At 41.4% G+C, this 19,384-nt stretch overlaps 1 protein-coding gene across 1 annotated transcript; it reads right to left on the reverse strand.

The window, feature by feature from the left end:
* Positions 1 to 7,898: 7,898 nt before the first annotated feature.
* Positions 7,899 to 16,463, reverse strand: LOC137633849 (trichohyalin-like). Its single transcript, XM_068366090.1, has 3 exons — positions 15,998 to 16,463; positions 14,395 to 15,045; positions 7,899 to 8,593 (listed from the first exon to the last, which is right to left on the reverse strand). The coding sequence occupies exons 1-3, from the start codon at positions 16,461 to 16,463 to the stop codon at positions 7,899 to 7,901; spliced, it is 1,812 nt and encodes a 603-aa protein (XP_068222191.1).
* Positions 16,464 to 19,384: the final 2,921 nt, after the last annotated feature.

A 19,384-nucleotide genomic window follows, 5' to 3' on the forward strand; every position in this document is an offset into this window, starting at 1 on the left:
AACATTCTTGTTTCTTTCCCTCGAAGAATGACACAAAAGTTAACTTTGTTTTTGTGCAATATTTCTTTTTATCTTTTGATTTCAAACTTTTGAGCGCAATTGTACACAATATACCTCGACTATCTTCACTCCCTAATCTTCGTTTGAAGTAATTACTTGTTATTTCTCTTTCTTTTATTACATAAGTATATATATATGTATATAAGAATTCAATAAAGTAATATTCTACACCAATGAAATGGAAATTCCTTCGTCTATACATTTGGTGAAGGATGTGTGCATTGCTGAACCTTCAATGGAGCTTTTCTCTGAAAAGTCTTCATTCTTCCAGGTGATTGCCCTGGAAAATGTTATCACTCGTGACTGCAATCTCACGGACACGCAAAGTGCAGGAGTGAAGGCTGAGAGCCCATCTTTGAATAGCATTATCATTCAATGTAATTCCAGTCAAACCACCTCGACTGTGACCATGACGCATGAATGTTTGATTCAATGTACAAGTCAGACTATGTCGAGTTTGATGCACCAGCTACATGCCTCAGGGTATGATGGCCCTGCAGGAACATTTGAGACACATCAGGTGGAAGAGATTCCATGGAATGTAGGTAATAAAGACCATACCTCGCATAGTTCACATTGCTAAATGTGAAGAAGTATGGTATTATCAAAATAATCTAAGTGTCCCTATGTCTTTGTTCTTGGTACATTTAGACCATATAATTTCAAGTATAATATATATATATATATATATATATTATATATATATATATATATATTTGCCCTATGGGAATTAATTCTATGATCTCATTTATATAGAAAATAAAGTATTGCAAGCGGAAAATATGGGGAAAAAATAACGATTTTGTGATATTTTAAAGTTTCTACTTATTACTTGGCAGCCATCTTGGACGCCATCTTGAATTACTAAAAATTCTCAACGATGCCCTTGGGGCATCATACAGATTCTGATTCAGGCTTTTGGCTTCAGGACTATGTGGCGAAGAGGACATGAATGGTTTAATGATGCCAACATCAGTGAACTGTTATGGTGGAGGATCAATTATGTTTGGGGAGGGATCAGCAGAAAAGGATGATAGGATCTGCATGTCATGAGGAGAGGCAGTATGAAGGACGTTCTCTATAGGGATGACATCCTTGATGTGTAGGAGAGATCTTACACTGATCCTGTTGGTCCTAGCTTCATTTTGATGGACGATAACGCTTATCCCCAATCGTGGTAGTGTGTTGAATCCCTTCACTAGATAAGGAGACAATTGTCTAGATGGAATGGCCTCCTCGTTTGCCATACCTAGACCCTATTGAACATGTGTGGAACATGTTGCAGATTACCATATCCGGTCGTGTAGCTCAAAGGATACGTCTCTTGCAGAGCTTCGAAATTACCTCTGTGCAAGAATGGGACAACATTGCCATTGCAAAGCATCCGGGTTCTCACTGACAGCATTAGAAGACGTTGCCACACTTCTGTCTTTTCTTAAGCAATAGAAGGAAAAACCTGCTTTTGACCTTAACTTTGGTGATGAAGAGACTGAAAGACAACGGCCACTTTAGTTTATCTTTTTTGTTAATCTCCTTTACGGTGATATAGAATTTTCTTTTCAATGAAATTGTCAACAATATAAAAAACACTTTAAGTTTCAATGAATTTATATTATGTTTTTGAACATTTAAGGTTGATTTACTGTTCTCAGAACATGTGATCCCCATCAGATTGTGAGGAGTATTTATGAAGATGTAAATAAATGAATTTCCTTTAAACCTAAAATTAATTTTGGTCAAGATCAGAACAAGATGACGTTTTCCCCTTTTGCAACAATTTGTAAAATGCAATTTCATGCAAGAAGCAACGACAGATATAGGTGGCTTTTTCTGCAATAAATATTCAATCAGATGAATTGGTATTCCATTGTAAGAATCCAAGGGGGTAGAGAGAGAGAGAGAGAGAGAGAGAGAGAGAGAGAGAGAGAGAGAGCTAAATTATATATGAATCATTACTAACGTTAAAATACTAGATATTAAATGATTTCAGCAGGACAAAGGATTAAGACTTGTCTTGGACCGTCTAAGGTTTAGCCAGTTTGCATCACCACACTTCCTAGTGCTGAGTGGTGATGGTGGGAGATATCGTTAGATCGCTCATATCAAACCAACCTAGTATAGGTAGCCCTGACTAGTATATACATTTTTGGATAAGGGGAGTTTTGTTTAGTGTCGAAAGATGTTGGTTCACATGAGGTCAAGGAAACTTGACACAAACCTTTGTGGTCTGGTGCTTGGGGATAAGAGAGAGAGAGAGAGAGAGAGAGAGAGAGAGGAGAGAGAGAGAAAATGATTTATACTTTGAAAACATACTCGCTAAAACTAGTGAAAGGAGAAAGAGGAGGAGTTATATCCAAAGCCACTTTTCACAGGAGTGGCACATTGCCGTGAGCTCTCTCTCTCTCTCTCTCTCTCTCTCTCTCTCTCTCTCCATCACATTCAACTCACGTCCCTTTACAGGATTTTCAGAGATCGTCGGAATATCAAAATTTTTTTCTGTTATGAATATTTTATACTTTATATATATATATATATATATATATATAGACTAATCTGTATCTTCTCAGGAACAAAGTCTAAACAAATGATGACATTACATTCTATCATATTCAAATTTTGAGTTCAAAAGTATCTCATTACGAACTTGCCTTTTGACTATTTAAAGACTAAGATCTACTTTTTTACTTAACACTTAAGGCCGCCAGACACGCAAAGTGTTAACTTACAGGCCGACTGATGAAATCAGTTTTAAACCGGTTTGTTCAGGCAAGTTTGTGCGTGTATGGAGGTATTGTGAACTGAAGGCAGGCCGGAAAGGCCATCGGACGAGCCGAAGCGAATGTCGAAAATCTAGCCGTCCGTTCTTTAGAACTGACGGTCAAATCTAGCCGTCCGTTCTCTAGAACTGACGGTCAAATCTAGCCGTCTGTTCTCTAGAACTGACGGTCAAATCTAGCCGTCCGTTCTCTAGAACTGACTGACGGTCAGCTAGCACGTGTGTATGGAGGTTCCAGCAGTCATGCTCTCTCAGTGCAACACTAATCATGTCATTTTCTGGGCTGCCCAAAGGCACGAGCCCGGGTCTTACTCAAGGTAAGGCAATCTATACAGACAGACATGTCATTTGAAGACCTTTGTCTCTGATGCAATAGTCGTGTTATAAGCGGATAAGCCATTTTGTTCTGAATTTATCGTTATTTACAGGGGCTACCCATCACTTCGGAAGATAAAAAGTTATGATTACACTGACAGTTATGAAAATGCAAAGATTATCAAAATAATGATTAATTTACCTTCAGATGTACAACGTTTCCATGAATCAGAACATAAGCAGGGAACGGATAGGATAAAAGTACATAAACTTTTTCAGAGAAAACATTATAATGTACTTATTTTGTGCTTTTGCCATTGCAAATAAAAAAAACAAGCCGACTAAATTAACGTAGTTTTGAAATAGGCCTACATATCGACGAATTTGGAATAGACCTATCCTCACTATTTTGATATATATATATATATATATATATATATACAGAGAGAGAGAGAGAGAGAGAGAGAGAGAGAGAGAGAGAGAGAGTTATTTCTAGAACATTTTTTTCCTAGAGTTCAAGGTCAGAGGTTATGCGATGTCTATTAAGAAACAAATACTTGAAATCGTAAGGGAGAGAGAGAGAGAGAGAGAGAGAGAGAGAGAGAGAGAGAGTTATTTCTATAACATATTTTTCCTAGCGTTCGAGATCAGAGGTTATACGATGTCTATTAAGAAACTAATACTTGAAAATGTGACATCAAATACACTAATTGTTAATAAATACAACAACAGAAATCTCTCCTGAATGGAATGTGTTTTGTAGATGCGAGACAATTCAGGACAAGAGCTATTGGGTAAAGACTCGCCCCTCCCTAAGGGGGACTGGGTGGGTGTAGGAAGGAGTCCTGTATTGAAAAGGCTTCCCTAATATTGCAAATGTATACATAAATCAGGAATTTATTTGAGTGAGGAGAAGGTGGAAAAGGTCGTCAAGGATATTGGAAAGGAAATTTACATTTTGTGTTCGACTTTTGTGATGCACTGAATGAGTATCTCTCTCTCTCTCTCTCTCTCTCTCTCTCCTCTCTCTCTCTCTCTCTCTCCATGCCAATACATTTAAAGTCCTCCCTCTCTCTTTAAAACAGTCCAATGTACAGTTTTACATCGAAGGTCATCGACGCCGATATCGTTTGTTATAAATAAAGACTAAAAGAATATTCAATTAAAACCAGGTAAGTAAAAATATTGAGAGAGAGAGAGAGAGAGAGAGAGAGAGAGAGAGAGAGAGAGAGAGAGATGACCTTCCCAGCATCCTGCTTTTATAAAGGTTTACTCAAAGGTCAAAAACTAAATCCAGATTCATCAGTTTCACATCTGATGGACACTTGGTCACACACTGCATGACCTGTCCTGACCTAATGTATCAGATAACTGGTTTTTCCATGTTTGGAATCTCAATCTCTTTAGTGATGGTGATTCTGATGACCTTTTGTAGTCTCTTTAACTCATTGATGAGTTGACCTTATCTGAAATGGTTACTGTTTCATTGAGGCCCATTGCCCCTCCAATTTGACCCCAAAGAGACAGGTCAGGTGAGGTCAAGTGATATAATTGTTTGACCTTTCTTGTGGGATACACATCTAAACATTGACCCAACAGCATCTCTCCAGGGCTGCTGCCTCCCTCAGTTGACCAACGACCAGGAACTCATTGGGATGATGATGATTGTGGAGGAATCTTAGTAGACAGTGTCACTTTTTCCTATTGGAAGTCTTCCATCCTCTTGGAAATTTTCTTCCTTTTTTAGATGTCTTATTTCCCACTTGGAAGTCTTCTATCCCCTTGGAAGTCTTCTTTCCTCTTGGAAGTATTCTTTCCCCTTGGAAGTCTTCTTTCCTCTTGGAAGTATTTTTCCCTTTGGAAAGCCTTCTTTCCTCTTGCAAGTCTTCCTTCCTCTTGGAAGTCTTCCTTCCACTTGGGAGTCTTCCTTCCTCTTGGAAGTCTTCTTTCCACTTGGAAGTCTTCTTTGTCCTTTTGGAAGTCTTCCTTCCACTTGGAAGTATTCTTTCCTCTTGGAAGCCTTCTTTCCTCTTGGAAGTCTTCCTTCCACTTGGATGTCTTCTTTCCCCTTGGAAGTCTTCTTTCCCCTTGGAAGTCTTCTTTCCACATGGAAGTCTTCTTTCTTCTTGGAAGTCTTCCTTCCTTTTGGAAATCTTCTTCCCACTTGGAAATCTTCTTCCCACTTGGAAGTCTTCTTTCCTCTTGGAAGTCGTCTTTGACTTGGAAGTCGTCTTTCCACTTGGAAGTCTTCTTTCCTCTTGGAAGTCTTCTTTCCTCTTGGAAGTCTTCTTTCCTCTTGGAAGTCGTCTTTGACTAGGAAGTCGTCTTTCCACTTGGAAGCCTTCTTTCCTCTTGGAAGTCTTCCTTCCACTTGGATGTCTTCTTTCCCCTTGGAAGTCTTCTTTCCCCTTGGAAGTCTTCTTTCCACATGGAAGTCTTCTTTCTTCTTGGAAGTCTTCCTTCCTTTTGGAAATCTTCTTCCCACTTGGAAATCTTCTTCCCACTTGGAAGTCTTCTTTCCTCTTGGAAGTCGTCTTTGACTTGGAAGTCGTCTTTCCACTTGGAAGTCTTCTTTCCTCTTGGAAGTCTTCTTTCCTCTTGGAAGTCGTCTTTGACTAGGAAGTCGTCTTTCCCCTTGGAAGTCTTCTTTCCACATGGAAGTCTTCTTTCTTCTTGGAAGTCTTCCTTCCTTTTGGAAATCTTCTTCCCACTTGGAAATCTTCTTCCCACTTGGAAGTCTTCTTTCCTCTTGGAAGTCGTCTTTGACTTGGAAGTCGTCTTTCCACTTGGAAGTCTTCTTTCCTCTTGGAAGTCTTCTTTCCTCTTGGAAGTCGTCTTTGACTAGGAAGTCGTCTTTCCACTTGGAAGTCTCCTTTCCCCTTGGAAGTCTTCTTTCCCCTTGGGAGTCTTCTTTCCTCTTGAAAGTCTTCTTTCTACTTGGAAGTCTTCTTTCCCCTCGGAATTCTTCTTTCCTCTTGGAAGTCTTCCTTCCTTTTGGAAGTCTTCTTTCCACTTGGAAGTCTTCTTTCCCCTTGGAAGTCTTCTTTCAACTTGGATGTCTTCGTTCCTCTTGAAAGTCTTCTTTCCCCTTGGAAGTCTTCCTTCCTTTTGGAAGTCTTCCTTCCAATTGGAAATCTTCTTTCCTCTTGGAAGTCTTCTTTCCACGAGGAAGTCTTTCTTCCTCTTGGAAGTCTTCTTTCCCCTTGGAAGTCTTCTTTCCACTTGGAAGTCTTTTTTCCCCTTGGAAGTCTTCCTTCCTTTTGGAAGTCTTCCTTCCACTTGGAAATCTTCTTTCCTCTTGGAAGTCGTCTTTCCACTTGGAAGTCGTCTTTCCACTTGGAAGTCTTCTTTCTTCTTGGAAGTCTTCCTTACACTTGGAAGTCTTCTTTCTACTTGGAAGTCTTCTTTCCCCTTGGAAGTCTTCCTTCCTTTTGGAAGTCTTCTTTCCACTTGGAAGTCTTCTTTCCCCTTGGAAGTCTTCTTTCCTTTTGGAAGTCTTCTTTCCCCTTGGAAGTCTTCTTTCCTCTTGGAAGTCTTCTTTCCACTTGGATGTCTCCTTTCCTCTTAGAAGTCTTCTTTCCCCCTCAAAAGTCTTCCATCCCTTTGGAAGTCTTCCTTCCACTTGGAAGTCTTTTTTCCACTTGTAAGTCTTCTTTCCACTTGGAAGTGTTCTTTCCCCTTGGAAGTCTTCCTTCCTTTTGATAGTCTTCTTTCCACTTGGAAGTCGTCTTTCCACTTGGAAGTCGTCTTTCCACTTGGAAGTCTTCTTTCTTCTAGGAAGTCTTTCTTCCACTTGGAAGTCTTCCTTCCACTTGGAAGTCTTCTTTCCCCTTGGAATTTTTCTTTCCACTTGGATGTCTTCTTTCCTCTTGGAAATCTTCTATCCCCTTGGAAGTCTTATTTCCTCTTGGAAGTCTTCTTTCCCCTTGGAAGTCTTCTTTCTTCTTGGAAGTCTTCCTTCCTGCTGGAAGTCTTCCTTCCACTTGGATGTCTTCTTTCCTCTTGGAAGTCCTCTTTCCTCTTGGATATCTTCCTCCCTCTTGGAAGTCTTCTTTCCTTTTGGAAGTCTTCTTTCCACTTGGAAGTCTTCTTTCCTCTTGGAAGTCTTCTTTCCACATGGAAGTCTTCTTTCCACTTGGAAGTCGTCTTTCCACTTGGAAGTCTTCTTTCCCCTTGGAAGTCTCTTCCTTTTGGAAGTTTTTTTCCTTTTGGAAGTCTTCTTTCCACTTGGAAGTCTTCTTTCCCCTTGGAAGTCTTCTTTCCATTTGGAAGTTTTCTTTCCCCTTGGAAGTCTTCTTTCCACTTGGAAGTCTTCTTTCCACTTGGAAGTCTTCCTTCCACTTGGAAGTCTTTTTTCCCCCTGGAAGTCTTTTTTCCTCTTGGAAGTCATCTTTCCACTTGGAAGTCTTCTTTCCACTAGGAAGTCTTCTTTTCCCTTGGAAGTCTTCCTTCCACTTTGAAGTCATCTTTCCTCTTGGAAGTCTTCATTCCACTTGGAAGTCTTCCTTCTACTTGAAAGTCTTTCTTCCACTTGGAACTCTTTCTTCCTCTTAGGAGTCTTCTTTCCCCTTGGAAGTCTTCTTTCCACTTGTTAGTCTTCTATCCTCTTGGAAGTCTTTCTTCCACTTCGAAGTCTTTTTTCCCCTTGAAAGTCTTTTTTCCTCCTGGAAGTCTTCTTTCCAATTGGAAGTCTTCTTTCCACTAGGAAGTCTTCTTTTCCCTTGGAAGTCTTCCTTCCAATTGGAAGTCATCTTTCCTCTTGGAAGTCTTCTTCCCACTTGGAAGTCTTCCTTCCCCTTGAAAGTCTTTCTTCCACTTGGAAGTCTTTCTTCCTCTTGGAAGTCTTCTTTCCCCTTGGAAGTCTTCTTTCCACTTGGATGTCATCTTTCCTCTTGAAAGTCTTCTTTCCCCTTGGAAGTCTTCCTTCCTTTTGGAGGTCTTCCTTCCTTTTGGATGTCTTCCTTCCACTTGGAAATCTTCTTTCCTCTTGGAAGTCTTCTTTCCACTTGAAAGCTTCTTTCCACTTGGAAGTCTTGTTTCCTCTTGAAAGTCTTCTTTCTCCTTTGAAGTCTTCTTTCCACTTGGGAGTCTTTTTTTCTCTTGGAAGTCTTCTTTCCACTTGGAAGTCTTCCTTCCTTTTGAAAGTCTTCCTTCCACTTGGAAGTCTTCTTTCCTCCTGGAAGTCGTCTTTCCACTTGGAAGTTGTCTTTCCACTTAAAAGACTTCTTTCCACTTGGAAGTCTATTTTCCTATTGGAAGTCTTCCTTTCTTTTGGAAGTCTTCCTTCCACTTGGAAATCTTCTTTCCTCCTGGAAGTCTTCTTTCCACTTGGAAGTCTTCTATCCCCTTGGAAGTCTTCTTTCCTCTTGGAAATATTCTTTCCCCTTGGAAGTCTTCTTTCCTCTTGGAAGTATTCCTTCCACTTGGAAGTCTTCTTTCCTCCTGGAAGTCGTCATTCCACTTGGAAGTTGTCTTTCCACTTGAAAGACTTCTTTCCACTTGGAAGTCTTCTTTCCTCTTGGAAGTCTTCCTTCCTTTTGGAAGTCTTCCTTCCACTTGGAAATCTTCTTTCCTCTTGGAAGTCTTATTTCCCACTTGGAAGTCTTCTATCCCCTTAGAAGTCTTCTTTCCTCGTGGACGTATTTTTCCCTTTGGAAGTCTTCTTTCCTCTTGGAAGTATTTTTCCCTTTAGAGCCTTCTTTCCTCTTGCAAGTCTTCCTTCCTCTTGGAAGTCTTCCTTCCACTTGGAAGTCTTACTTCCTCTTGGAAGTCTTCTTTCCACTTGGAAGTCTCCTTTGTCCTTTTGGAAGTCTTCCTTCCATTTGGAAGTCTTCTTTCCTCTTGGAAGCCTTCTTTCCCTCTTGGAAGTCTTTCTTCCACTTGGAAGTCTTCTTTCCCCTTGGAAGTCTTCTTTCCACTTGGAAGTCTTCTTTCCACATGGAAGTCTTCTTTCCACATGGAAGTCTTCCTTCCTTTTGGAAATCTTCTTCCCACTTGGAAGTCTTCTTTCCTCTTGGAAGTCGTCTTTGACTTGGAAGTCGTCTTTCCACTTGGAAGTCTTCTTTCCTCTTGGAAGTCTTCTTTCCTCTTGGAAGTCGTCTTTGACTAGGAAGTCGGCTTTTTACTTGGAAGTCTTCTTTCCACTTGGAAGTATTCCATCCTTTTGGAAGTCTTCCTTCCACTTGGAAGTGTTCCTTCCACTTGGAAGTCTTCTTTCCCCTTGGAAGTATTCTTTCAACTTGGATGTCTTCGTTCCTCTTGGAAGTCGTCTTTCCACTTGGAAGTTGTCTTTCCACTTGAAAGACTTCATTCCACTTGGAAGTCTTCTTTCCTCTTGGAAGTCTTCCTTCCTTTTGGAAGTCTTCCTTCCCCTTGGAAATCTTCTTTCCTCTTGGAAGTCTTCTTTCCCCTTGAAAGTCTTCTTTCCACTTGGAATCTTCTTTCCACTTGAAAGTCTTCTTTCCCCTTGGAAGTCTTCTTTCCACTTGGAAGTCTTCTTTCCTCTTGGAAGTCTTCTTTCCTTTTGGAAGTCTTCCTTCCACTTGGAAATCTTCTTTCCTCTTGGAAGTCGTCTTTCCACTTGGAAGTCGTCTTTCCACTGGGAAGTCTTCTTTCCTCTTGGAAGTCTTCCTTCCTTTTGGAAGTCTTTCTTCCACTTGGAAGTCTTCTTTCCACTTGGAAGTCTTCTTTCCCCTTGGAAGTCTTCTTTCCTTTTGGAAGTCTTCCTTCCATTTGGAAGTCTTCTTTCCCCTTTGAAGTCTTCTTTCCTTTTGGAAGTCTTCTTTCCCCTTGGAAGTCTTCTTTCCTCATGGAAGTCTTCTTTCCACTTGGATGTCTCCTTTCCTCTTGAAAGTCTTCTTTCCCCCTTGAAAGTCTAACTTCCCTTTGGAAGTCTTCCTTCCACTTGGAAGTCTTCTTTCCTCTAGGAAATCTTCTTTCTGCTTGGAAGTCTTCTTTCCACTTGGAAGTCTTCTTTCCCCTTGGAAGTCTTCCTTCATTTTGAGAGTCGTCTTTCCACTTGGAAGTCGTCTTTCCACTTGGAAGTCTTCTTTCCTCTTGGAAGACTTTCTTCCACTTGGAAGTCTTCCATCCTTTTGGAAGTCTTCCTTCCACTTGGAAGTCTTCCTTCCACTTGGAAGTCTTCCTTCCTCTTGGAAGTCTTCTTTCCCCAAGGGAGTCTTATTTCCTCTTGGAAGTGTTCTTCCCCCATGGAAGTCTTCTTTCCCCTTGGAAGTCTTCTTTCCACTTGGAAGTCTTCTTTCCACATGGAAGTCTTCTTTCTTCTTGGAAGTCTTCCTTCCTTTTGGAAATCTTCTTCCCAGTTGGAAGTCTTCTTTCCTCTTGGAAGTCGTCTTTGACTTGGAAGTCGTGTTTCCACTTGGAAGTCTTCTTTCCTCTTGGAAGTCTTTTTTGACTAGGAAGTCGTCTTTCCACTTGGAAGTCTTCCATCATTTTGGAAGTCTTCCTTCCACTTGGAATTCTCCTTTCCCCTTGGAAGTCTTCTTTCCCCTTGGGAGTCTTCTTTCCTCTTGAAAGTCTTCTTTCCACTTGGAAGTCTTCTTTCCCCTTGGAAGTCTTCTTTCCTCTTGGAAGTCTTTCTTCCTTCTGGAAGTCTTCTTTCCCCTTGAAAGTCTTCTTTCCCCTTGGAAGTCTTCTTTCAACTTGGATGTCTTCGTTCCTCTTGAAAGTCTTCTTTCCCCTTGGAAGTCTTCCTTCCTTTTAGAAGTCTTCCTTCCACTTGGAAATCTTCTTTCCTCTTGGAAGTCTTCTTTTCACTTGGAAGTCTTCTTTCCCCTTGGAAGTCTTCTTTCCACTTGAAAGTCTTCTTTCCTCTTGTAAGTCTTCTTTCCCTTTGGAAGTCTTCCTTCCTTTTGGAAGTCTTCCTTCCACTTGGAAATCTTCTTTCCTCTTGGAAGTCGTCTTTCCACTTGGAAGTCTTCCTTCCTTTTGGAAGTCTTCCTTCCACTTGGAAGTCTTCTTTCCCCTTGGAAGTTTTCTTTCCTTTTGGAAGTCTTCCTTCCTTTTGGAAGTCTTCTTTCCACTTGGAAGTGTTTTTTCCCCTTGGAAGTCTTCTTTCCACTTGGAAGTGTTCTTTCCCCTTGGAAGTGTTCTTTCCTTTTGGAAGTCATCTTTCCCCTTTGAAGTCTTCTTTCCTCTTGGAAGTCTTCTTTCCACTTTGATGTCTCCTTTCCTCTTGGAAATCTTCTTTACCCCTTGAAAGTCTTCCTTCCCTTTGGAAGTCTTCCTTCGCCTTGGAAGTCTTCCTTCCACTTTGAAGTCTTCTTTCCTCTAGGAAATCTTCTTTCCACTTGGAAGTCTTCTTTCCACTTGGAAGTCTTCTTTCCCCTTGGAAGTTTTCCTTCCTTTTGAGAGTCTTCTTTCCTCTTGGAAGTCTTCTTTCCACATGGAAGTCGTCTTTCCACTTGGAAGTCGTCTTTTCTCTTGGAAGTCTTCTTTCCTCTTGGAAGTCTTTCTTCCACTTGGAAGTCTTCCTTCCACTTGGAAGTCTTCTTTCCCCTTGGAAGTCTTCTTTCCCCTTGGAAGTGTTATTTCCTCTTGTAAGTCTTCTTTCCCCTTGGAAGTCTTCTTTCCTCTTGGAAGTCTTCCTTCCTGCTGGAAGTCTTGCTTCCACTTGGAAGTCTTCTTTCTTCTTGGAAGTCCTCTTTCCTCTTGGAAGTCTTCCTCACTCTTGGAAGTCTTCTTTCCTTTTGGAAGTCTTCTTTCCACTTGGAAGTCGTCTTTCCACTTGGAAGTCTTCTTCCCCCTTGGAAAGCTTTCTTCCTTTTGGAAGTCTTTTTTCCTTTTGGAAGTCTTCTTTCCACTTGGAAGTCTTCTTTCCCCTTGGAAGTATTCTTCCCACTTGGAAATCTTCTTTCCATTTGGAAGTTTTCTTTCCCCTTGGAAGTCTTCTTTCCACTTGGAAGTCTTCTTTCCTCTTGGAAGTCTTCCTTCCATTTGGAAGTCTTTTTCCCCTTGGAAGTCTTTTTTCCTCTTGGAAGTCATCTTTCCACTTGGAAGTCTTCTTTCCACTAGGAAGTCTTCTTTTCCCTTGGAAGTCTTCCTTCCACTTGGAAGTCATCTTTCCTCTTGAAAGTCTTCATTCCACTTGGAAGTCTTCCTTCCCCTTGAAAGTCTTTCTTCCACTTGGAAGTCTTTCTTCCTCTTGGAAGTCTTCTTTCCCCTTGGAAGTCTTCTTTCCACTTGGAAGTCTTCTATCCTCTTGGAAGTCTTTCTTCCACTTCGAAGTCTTTTTCCCCTTGAAAGTGTTTTTTCCTCTTGGAAGTCTTCTTTCCACTTGGAAGTCTTCCTTCCCATTGAAAGTCTTTCTTCCACTTGGAAGTCTTTCTTACTCTTGGAAGTCTTCTTTCCTCTTGGAAGTCTTCTTTCCCCTTGGAAGTCTTCTTTCCACTTGGATGTCATCTATCCTCTTGAAAGTCTTTTTCCCCTTGGAAGTTTTCCTTCCTTTTGGAGGTCTTCCTCCCTTTCGGAGGTCTTCCTTCCACTTGGAAATTTTCTTTCCTCTTGGAAGTCTTCTTTCCACTTGGAAGTCTTCCTTCCCCTTGAAGGTCTTTCTTCCACTTGGAAGTCTTTCTTCCTCTTGGAAGCTTCTTTCCACTTTGAAGTCTTCTTTCCTCTTGGAAGTCTTCTTTCTCCTTTGAAGTCTTCTTTCCACTTGGAAGTCTTTTTTCCTCTTGGAAGTCTTCTTTCCACTTGGAAGTCTTCTTTCCCCTTGGAAATCTTCCTTCCTTTTGAAAGTCTACCTTCCACTTGGAAGTCTTCTTTCCTCCTGGAAGTCGTCTCTCCACTTGGAAGTTGTCTTTCCACTTGAAAGACTTCTTTCCACTTGGAAGTCTTTTTTTCCTCTTGGAAGTCTTCCTTCCTTTCGGAAGTCTTCCTTCCACTTGAAAATCTTCTTTCCTCTTGGAAGTCTTCTTTCCACTTGGAAGTCTTCTATCCCCTTGGAAGTCTTCTTTCCTCTTGGAAGTATTCTTTCCCCTTGGAAGTCTTCTTTCCTCTTGGAAGTATTCCTTCCACTTGGAAGTCTTCTTTCCTCCTGGAAGTCGTCTTTCCACTTGGAAGTTGTCTTTCCACTTGGAAGTCTTCTTTCCTCTTGGAAGTCTTCCTTTCTTTTGGAAGTCTTCCTTCCACTTGGAAATCTTTTTTCCTCTTGGAAGTCTTATTTCCCACTTGGAAGTCTTCTATCCCCTTGGAAGTCTTCTTTCCTCTTGGAAGTATTCTTTCCCCTTGGAAGTCTTCTTTCCTCTTGGAAGTTTTTTCCCTTTGGGAAGCCTTCTTTCCTCTTGCAAGTCTTTCTTCCTCTTGGAAGTCTTCCTTCCACTTGGAAGTCTTCCTTCCTCTTGGAAGTCTTCTTTCCACTTGGAAGTCTTCTTTGTCCTTTTGGAAGTCTTCTTTCCACTTGGAAGTATTCTTTCCTTTTGGAAGCTCTCTTTCCTCTTGGAAGTCTTCCTTCCACTTGGATGTCTTCTTTCCCCTTGGAAGTCTTCTTTCCCCTTGGAAGTCTTCTTTCCACTTGAAAGTCTTCTTTCCACATGGAAGTCTTCCTTCCTTTTGGAAATCTTCTTCCCACTTGGAAGTCTTCTTTTCTCTTGGAAGACGTCTTTGACTTGGACGTCGTCTTTCCACTTGGAAGTCTTCTTTCCTCTAGGAAGTCTTCTGTCCTCTTGGAAGTTGTCTTCGACTGGGAAGTCGGCTTTCCACTAGGAAGTCTTCTTTCCACTTGGAAGTCTTCCATCCTTTTGGAAGTCTTCCTTCCACTTGGAAGTCTTCCTTCCACTTGGAAGTCTCCTTTCCCCTTGGAAGTCTTCTTTCCCCTTGGGAGTCTTCTTTCCTCCTAAAAGTCTTCTTTCCACTTGGAAGTCTTCTTTCCCCTTTGGAAGTCTTCTTTCCTCTTGGAAGTCTTCTTTCCACTTGGAAGTCTTCTTTCCCTTGGAAGTCTTCTTTCAACTTGGATGTCTTCATTCCTCTTGAAAGTCTTCTTTCCCCTTGGAAGTCTTCTTTCCACTTGAAAGTCTTCTTTCCATTTGGAAGTCTTCTTTCCTCTTGGAAGTGTTCTTTCCCCTTGTAAGTCTTCTTCCCACTTGGAAATCTTCTTTCCACTTGGAAGTTTTCTTTCCACTTGGAATTCTTCTTTCCATTGGAAGTCTTTTTTTCTCTTGGAAGTAATCTTTCCACTTGGAAGTCTTCTTTCCACTAGGATGTCTTCTTCTCCCTTGGAAATCTACCTTCCACTTGAAAGTCATCTTTCCTCTTGGAAGTCTTCATTCCACTTGGAAGTCTTTCTTCCTCTTGGAAGTCTTCTTTCCCCTTGGAAGTCTTCTTTCCACTTGGAGGTCTACTATCCTCTTGGAAGTCTTTATTCCACTTCAAAGTCTTTTTTCCCCTTGAAAGTCTTTTTTCCTCTTGGAAGTCTTCTTTCCACTTGGAAGTCTTCTTTCCACTAGGAAGTCTTCTTTTCCCTTGGAAGTCTTCCTTCCAATTGAAAGTCATCTTTCCTCTTGGAAGTCCTCTTTCCACTTGGAAGTCTTCCTTCCCCTTGAAAGTCTTTCTTCCACTTGGAAGTCTTCCTTCCTCTTGGAAGTCTTCTTTCCCCTTGGAAGTCTTCCTTCCTTTTGGAGGTCTTCCTTCCTTTTGGATGTCTTCCTTCCACTTGGAAATCTTCTTTCCTCTTGGAAGTCTTCTTTCCACTTGAAAGCTTCTTTCCACATGGAAGTCTTGTTTCCTCTTGAAAGTCTTCTTTCTCCTTTGAAGTCTTCTTTCCACTTGGGAGTCTTTTTTTCTCTTGGAAGTCTTCTTTCCACTTGGAAGTCTTCCTTCGTTTTGAAAGTCTTCCTTCCACTTGGAAGTCTTCTTTCCTCCTGGAAGTCGTCTTTCCACTTGGAAGTTGTCTTTCCACTTAAAAGACTTCTTTCCACTTGGAAGTCTATTTTCCTATTGGAAGTCTTCCTTTCTTTTGGAAGTCTTCCTTCCACTTGGAAATCTTCTTTCCTCCTGTTAGTCTTCTTTCCACTTGGAAGTCTTCTATCCCCTTGGAAGTCTTCTTTCCTCTTGGAAATATTCTTTCCCCTTGGAAGTCTTCTTTCCTCTTGGAAGTATTCCTTCCACTTGGAAGGCTTCCTTCCTTTTGGAAGTCTTCCTTCCAATTGGAAGTCTTCTTTCTACTTGGAAGTCTTCTTTCCCCTTGGAAGTCTTCTTTCCTTTCGGAAGTATTCCTTCCTTTTGGAAGTCTTCTTTCCACTTGGAAGTCTTCTTTCCCCTTGGAAGTCTTCTTTCCTTTTGGAAGTCATCTTTCCCCTTGGAAGTCTTCTTTCCTCTTGGAAGTCTTCTTTCCACTTGGATGTCTCCTTTCCTCTTGGGAGTCTTCTTTCCCCCTTGAAAGTCTTCCTTCCATTTGGAAGTCTTCCTTCCCTTTGGAAGTCTTCCTTCCACTTGGAAGTCTTCTTTCCTCTAGGAAATCTTCTTTCTACTTGGAAGTCTTCTTTCCACTTGGAAGTCTTCTATCCCCTTTGAAGTATTCAATCCCCTTGGAAGTCTTCCTTCCGTTTGAGAGTCTTCTTTCCACTTGGAAGTCTTCTTTCCACTTGGAAGTCGTCTTTCCACTTGGAAGTCTTCTTTCCTCTTGGAAGTCTTTCTTCCACTTGGAAGTCTTCCTTCCACTTGGGAGTCTTCTTTCCCCTTGAAAGTCTTTTTACCCCTTGGAAGTCTTCTTTCCCCTTGGAAGTGTTCTTTCCACTTGGATGTCTTCTTTCCTCTTGGAAGTCTTCTTTCCCCTTGGAAGTCTTCTTTCCTCTTGGAAGTCTTCCTTCCTTTTGGAAGTCTTCCTTCCACTTGTAAGTCTTCTTTCCTCTTGGAAGTCCTCTTTCCTCATGGAAGTCTTCCTCCCTCTTGGAAGTCTTCTTTCCTTTTGGAAGTCTTCTTTCCACTTGGCAGTCTTCTTTCCACTTGGAAGTCCTCTTTCCTCTTGTAAGTCTTCTTTCCACTTGGAAGTCTTCTTCCAACTTGGAAGTCGTCTTTCCACTTGGAAGTCTTCTTTTCCCTTGGAAGTCTTTCTTCCTTTTATAAGTCTTTTTTCCTTTTGGAAGTCTTCTTTCCACTTGGAAGTCTTCTTTCCCCTTCTAAGTCTTCTTCCCACTTGGAAATCTTCTTTCCACTTGGAAGTTTTCTTTCCACTTGGAATTCTTCTTTCCATTGGAAGTCTTTTTTTCTCTTGGAAGTAATCTTTGCACTTGGAAGTCTTCTTTCCACTAGGAAGTCTTCTTTTCCCTTGGAAGTCTTCCTTCCACTTGAAAGTCATCTTTCCTCTTGGAAGTCTTCATTCCACTTGGAAGTCTTTCTTCCTCTTGGAAGTCTTCTTTCCCCTTGGAAGTCTTCTTTCCACTTGGAGGTCTTCTATCCTCTTGGAAGTCTTTATCCCACTTCGAAGTTTTTTTCCCCTTGAAAGTCTTTTTTCCTCTTGGAAGTCTTCTTTCCACTTGGAAGTCTTCTTTCCACTAGGAAGTCTTCTTTTCCCTTGGAAGTCTTCCTTCCAATTGAAAGTCATCTTTCCTCTTGGAAGTCTTCTTTCCACTTGGAAGTCTTCCTTCCCCTTGAAAGTCTTTTTTCCACTTGGAAGTCTTCCTTCCTCTTGGAAGTCTTCTTTCCCCTTGGAAGTCTTCCTTCCTTTTGGAGGTCTTCCTTCCTTTTGGATGTCTTCCTTCCACTTGGAAATCTTCTTTCCTCTTGGAAGTCTTCTTTCCACTTGAAAGCTTCTTTCCACTTGGAAGTCTTGTTTCCTCTTGAAAGTCTTCTTTCTCCTTTGAAGTCTTCTTTCCTCTTGGGAGTCTTTTTTTCTCTTGGAAGTCTTCTTTCCACTTGGAAGTCTTCCTTCCTTTTGAAAGTCTTCCTTCCACTTGGAAGTCTTCTTTCCTCCTGGAAGTCGTCTTTCCACTTGGAAGTTGTCTTTCCACTTAAAAGACTTCTTTCCACTTGGAAGTCTATTTTCCTATTGGAAGTCTTCCTTTCTTTTGGAAGTCTTCCTTCCACTTGGAAATCTTCTTTCCTCCTGGAAGTCTTCTTTCCACTTGGAAGTCTTCTATCCCCTTGGAAGTCTTCTTTCCTCTTGGAAATATTCTTTCCCCTTGGAAGTCTTCTTTCCTCTTGGAAGTATTCCTTCCACTTGGAAGTCTTCTTTCCTCCTGGAAGTCGTCATTCCACTTGGAAGTTGTCTTTCCACTTGAAAGACTTCTTTCCACTTGGAAGTCTTCTTTCCTCTTGGAAGTCTTCCTTCCTTTTGGAAGTCTTCCTTCCACTTGGAAATCTTCTTTCCTCTTGGAAGTCTTATTTCCCACTTGGAAGTCTTCTATCCCCTTGGAAGTCTTCTTTCCTCGTGGAAGTATTTTTTCCCTTTGGAAGTCTTCTTTCCTCTTGGAAGTATTTTTCCCTTTAGAGCCTTCTTTCCTCTTGCAAGTCTTCCTTCCTCTTGGAAGTCTTCCTTCCACTTGGAAGTCTTCCTTCCTCTTGGAAGTCTTCTTTCCACTTGGAAGTCTCCTTTGTCCTTTTGGAAGTCTTCCTTCCATTTGGAAGTCTTCTTTCCTCTTGGAAGCCTTCTTTCCTCTTGGAAGTCTTTCTTCCACTTGGAAGTCTTCTTTCCCCTTGGAAGTCTTCTTTCCACTTGGAAGTCTTCTTTCCACATGGAAGTCTTCTTTCCACATGGAAGTCTTCCTTCCTTTTGGGAATCTTCTTCCCACTTGGAAGTCTTCTTTCCTCTTGGAAGTCGTCTTTGACTTGGAAGTCGTCTTTCCACTTGGAAGTCTTCTTTCCTCTTGGAAGTCTTCTTTCCTCTTGGAAGTCGTCTTTGACTAGGAAGTCGGCTTTTTACTTGGAAGTCTTCTTTCCACTTGGAAGTATTCCATCCTTTTGGAAGTCTTCCTTCCACTTGGAAGTGTTCCTTCCACTTGGAAGTCTTCTTTCCTCTTGGAAGTATTCTTTCAACTTGGATGTCTTCGTTCCTCTTGGAAGTCGTCTTTCCACTTGGAAGTTGTCTTTCCACTTGAAAGACTTCTTTCCACTTGGAAGTCTTCTTTCCTCTTGGAAGTCTTCCTTCCTTTTGGAAGTCTTCCTTCCACTTGGAAATCTTCTTTCCTCTTGGAAGTCTTCTTTCCCCTTGGAAGTCTTCTTTCCACTTGGAAGTCTTCTTTCCACTTGAAAGTCTTCTTTCCCCTTGGAAGTCTTCTTTCCACTTGGAAGTCTTCTTTCCTCTTGGAAGTCTTCCTTCCTTTTGGAAGTCTTCCTTCCACTTGGAAATCTTCTTTCCTCTTGGAAGTCGCCTTTCCACTTGGAAGTCGTCTTTCCACTTGGAAGTCTTCTTTCCTCTTGGAAGTCTTCCTTCCTTTTGGAAGTCTTTCTTCCACTTGGAAGTCTTCTTTCCACTTGGAAGTCTTCTTTCCCCTTGGAAGTCTTCTTTCCTTTTGGAAGTCTTCCTTCCATTTGGAAGTCTTCCTTCCACTTGGAAGTCTTCCTTCCTTTTGGAAGTCTTCTTTCCACTTGGAAGTGTTTTTTCCCCTTGGAAGTCTTCTTTCCACTTGGAAGTGTTCTTTCCCCTTGGAAGTGTTCTTTCATTTTGGAAGTCATCTTTCCCCTTTGAAGTCTTCTTTCCTCTTGGAAGTCTTCTTTCCACTTTGATGTCTCCTTTCCTCTTGGAAATCTTCTTTCCCCCTTGAAAGTCTTCCTTCCCTTTGGAAGTCTTCCTTCGCCTTGGAAGTCTTCCTTCCACTTTGAAGTCTTCTTTCCTCTAGGAAATCTTCTTTCCACTTGGAAGTCTTCTTTCCACTTGGAAGTCTTCTTTCCCCTTGGAAGTTTTCCTTCCTTTTGAGAGTCTTCTTTCCTCTTGGAAGTCTTCTTTCCACATGGAAGTCGTCTTTCCACTTGGAAGTCGTCTTTTCTCTTGGAAGTCTTCTTTCCTCTTGGAAGTCTTTCTTCCACTTGGAAGTCTTCCTTCCACTTGGAAGTCTTCTTTCCCCTTGGAAGTCTTCTTTCCCCTTGGAAGTGTTATTTCCTCTTGGAAGTCTTCCTTCCTGCTGGAAGTCTTGCTTCCACTTGGAAGTCTTCTTTCTTCTTGGAAGTCCTCTTTCCTCTTGGAAGTCTTCCTCACTCTTGGAAGTCTTCTTTCCTTTTGGAAGTCTTCTTTCCACTTGGAAGTCGTCTTTCCACTTGGAAGTCTTTTTCCCCTTTGGAAAG

This window comes from Palaemon carinicauda, chromosome 43, assembly GCF_036898095.1.
Source record: "Palaemon carinicauda isolate YSFRI2023 chromosome 43, ASM3689809v2, whole genome shotgun sequence".
Classification (NCBI taxonomy): domain Eukaryota; kingdom Metazoa; phylum Arthropoda; class Malacostraca; order Decapoda; family Palaemonidae; genus Palaemon; species Palaemon carinicauda.

Excerpts from the sequence above, each read along its gene's own strand:
- LOC137633849 (XM_068366090.1), bottom strand. The coding sequence starts at position 16,463 with ATGACTTTCAAGTGGAAGGAAGACTTCCAAGGGAAAAGAAGACTTCCT. Across the intron at positions 15,046-15,997 it reads AGAGGAAAGAAGACTTACAA|TGGAAAGACGACTTCCAGGA; the intron begins GTGGAAGGAAGA and ends ACAACTTCCAAG. Across the intron at positions 8,594-14,394 it reads AGATGACTTTCAAGTGGAAG|GAGGAAAGAAGACTTCCAAG; the intron begins GTAGATTTCCAA and ends GACGACTTCCAG.